Raw genomic sequence first — 2,214 nt, 5'->3', positions numbered from 1 at the left:
GTTATTTATGAGCTCAATGAACTTTTGGGTTGGGATTTTGACTATGACCAAAAATCTTGATAAGCATTAAATGATGTGGAAAATCTACATTTTTAGAGTCTTATGTAGCAAAGAGCCAAAGAATCGAGTTTAACCGTTGAAATCAAAAGAGAACAACATTCAAGTGCCAACCAAAATAAAACCTTGTTTGAATTTGGTCAAAATATTTTCCTAAATTTTATCCTTTGTGATGGAAAATAAAAAAAATCAGATAGTGATAATCATGTGTTAATTTTAATAGAAAATGAAGAGAACATGCACTTCACAGATTTTTTTTCCAAATTAACTAAAATTTCATAATTATGAACCACAATAAATTGACAAGAGACCGTCATTGATTTAACTCCAAACAAAGTAAAAATTGAAGCCATTGAGTTTTCAACTTCCTACTATAGAGATTCCTAATAAGAACAAAGCCATTTCCTAATGTCTAGTTCTATGTGTCTACTTCAACATGAACAAGAATACACTTTCATCTAAAAAAACATTCTTCTAATATACCCACTGCTTACCATTCCTAACAAAATGCCTATGGTCACAATGGATAACTTCCAGATTCTTCAACCAATCATCAGCAGCCTTCAAAAGTGAGTTCAATAGACGTGATTCAGACGCTACGGGAAAAGGCAAAATTGACCCTCTCACCTTATAAGTTGTTAGGCCAAAAATTGGAAGAGGCATTTTTAACTTTCTGTCATGCACCTCTGGTTCTGTAACAAAGGAAGAAACATATAAAATAAGGTAAGCAAAATGAAAGTTTATTTGGCAGTCAGAATGCAAATGAAAGAGATGAGTATATACTTTTAAATTTAGTAGACAAATTATGGTAGGTAAGAAATGAAGCTTCTATGTTTTTTATCGTTGGCCCATTAGGGATACGGTAAGTCGGATACCTGAACACAAGTTCTATATGTCAGATACAATAACAAAAATTTTATCTATTAAGTGAGGTCAGTTACATGGATCAACTTTTTTCATAATGTTAGACACTAAATAAGGAACAAGTAAAGAATAAAATGACAACCAAATATGTGGATTTAGACAATAGACACTACCAAGCAACAGAAAACCAACTGCAGGGTGATAGCTCATAGCTCCTCAAATTCTTTATACAAGGATTTTCTTTAGCAAGAGTCAAAACCTGAGAAGAAAATGAAATTACTAACGTTCAAACAAGAAAAGGTGAGTGATACAATGTTAAAAGATACATCAAAAAAAGAAAAGAACTCACCTTCTTAGTAAGAGGAAGACGTACATATGGCGAAGAATACTCAAAATATTCATACACAATCTTATTATTTGTCTCCTTTGAAGACATAAAATCACCACTTTTCTCACTAGACTTCTTGCTAAAAAATTTCAACAAAAAAACAACATGTTTTTAAGCACTACAATGGTGGCAAAAAAGTGTCTAAAATTCATATAAATTTGAAACATGTTAGAATCAAAAGAATCTATATGTATAAATGGAACAAGGAAAATTCAACTCACTTCAGTTCTCCATCTTCAACATAGAGTTGAATTGCAGAGAGATATGGAACGAAGTATTGTAAGACATGTTCATCTTCGTTTAGTCTGAGAGGAACCTCAACTCCATATGCACTCCATTCCTTGAAAGACTCCCACAGGTCTTCAAGAACGAAGTAGGGCTTCTCCCCAGACTCGTAAGTTTTGCTTCCTTTGCTCTCAACCTATTCAATCCAAAGAAGAAGAAAAAAGATCAGATCTAAAGAAGCATTTGTTACGTTCATGACTAAGGACCATTTGTTACGTTTCTTTGTGAAAATTATCTTTTTGAAAAAAATGTCTAGAATTTTTTATCCATTTTTTAATAAAAAATTAAATAGGAGTTTCACAAAATGAAAACTAAGACTCATTTAAAATAAGACGTTGTTTTGTTCTCTTGAAAATGATGATAACTTTTTTTTCCTTTTAAAAAGTTTTTTTTCATTAAAGTAAATAAATAAAAAACAATTTCAGCCTTATAAAAAGTTGACCTTTAAATTATTAAATAATATATTCCCTTTTTTTAATACATAATAAATGTGTTTTAATATTGCCATTGTAATAAAAAATCAACATTATACGATTTAAATTAAAATAAACACGAAAACTGAGACCAACAAGTCCGAATGAATTCGAATCAATCAATTATTTCAAAAGGTAACCAAGACG

General features: G+C 30.6%; 1 protein-coding gene across 1 annotated transcript; it reads right to left on the bottom strand.

Annotated features, from left to right (window-relative positions):
* Positions 1-531: 531 nt before the first annotated feature.
* On the bottom strand, positions 532-1,790 carry LOC131652384 (uncharacterized). Its single transcript, XM_058922233.1, has 6 exons — positions 1,785-1,790; positions 1,531-1,730; positions 1,271-1,388; positions 1,095-1,180; positions 841-932; positions 532-749 (listed from the first exon to the last, which is right to left on the bottom strand). Exons 1-6 carry the CDS (start codon positions 1,788-1,790, stop codon positions 532-534), a joined length of 720 nt encoding a protein of 239 aa, XP_058778216.1.
* Positions 1,791-2,214: the final 424 nt, after the last annotated feature.

Source organism: Vicia villosa, linkage group LG1, assembly GCF_029867415.1.
Source record: "Vicia villosa cultivar HV-30 ecotype Madison, WI linkage group LG1, Vvil1.0, whole genome shotgun sequence".
Lineage (NCBI taxonomy): Eukaryota > Viridiplantae > Streptophyta > Magnoliopsida > Fabales > Fabaceae > Vicia > Vicia villosa.
This window is presented reverse-complemented; position numbering and strand designations above follow the sequence as displayed.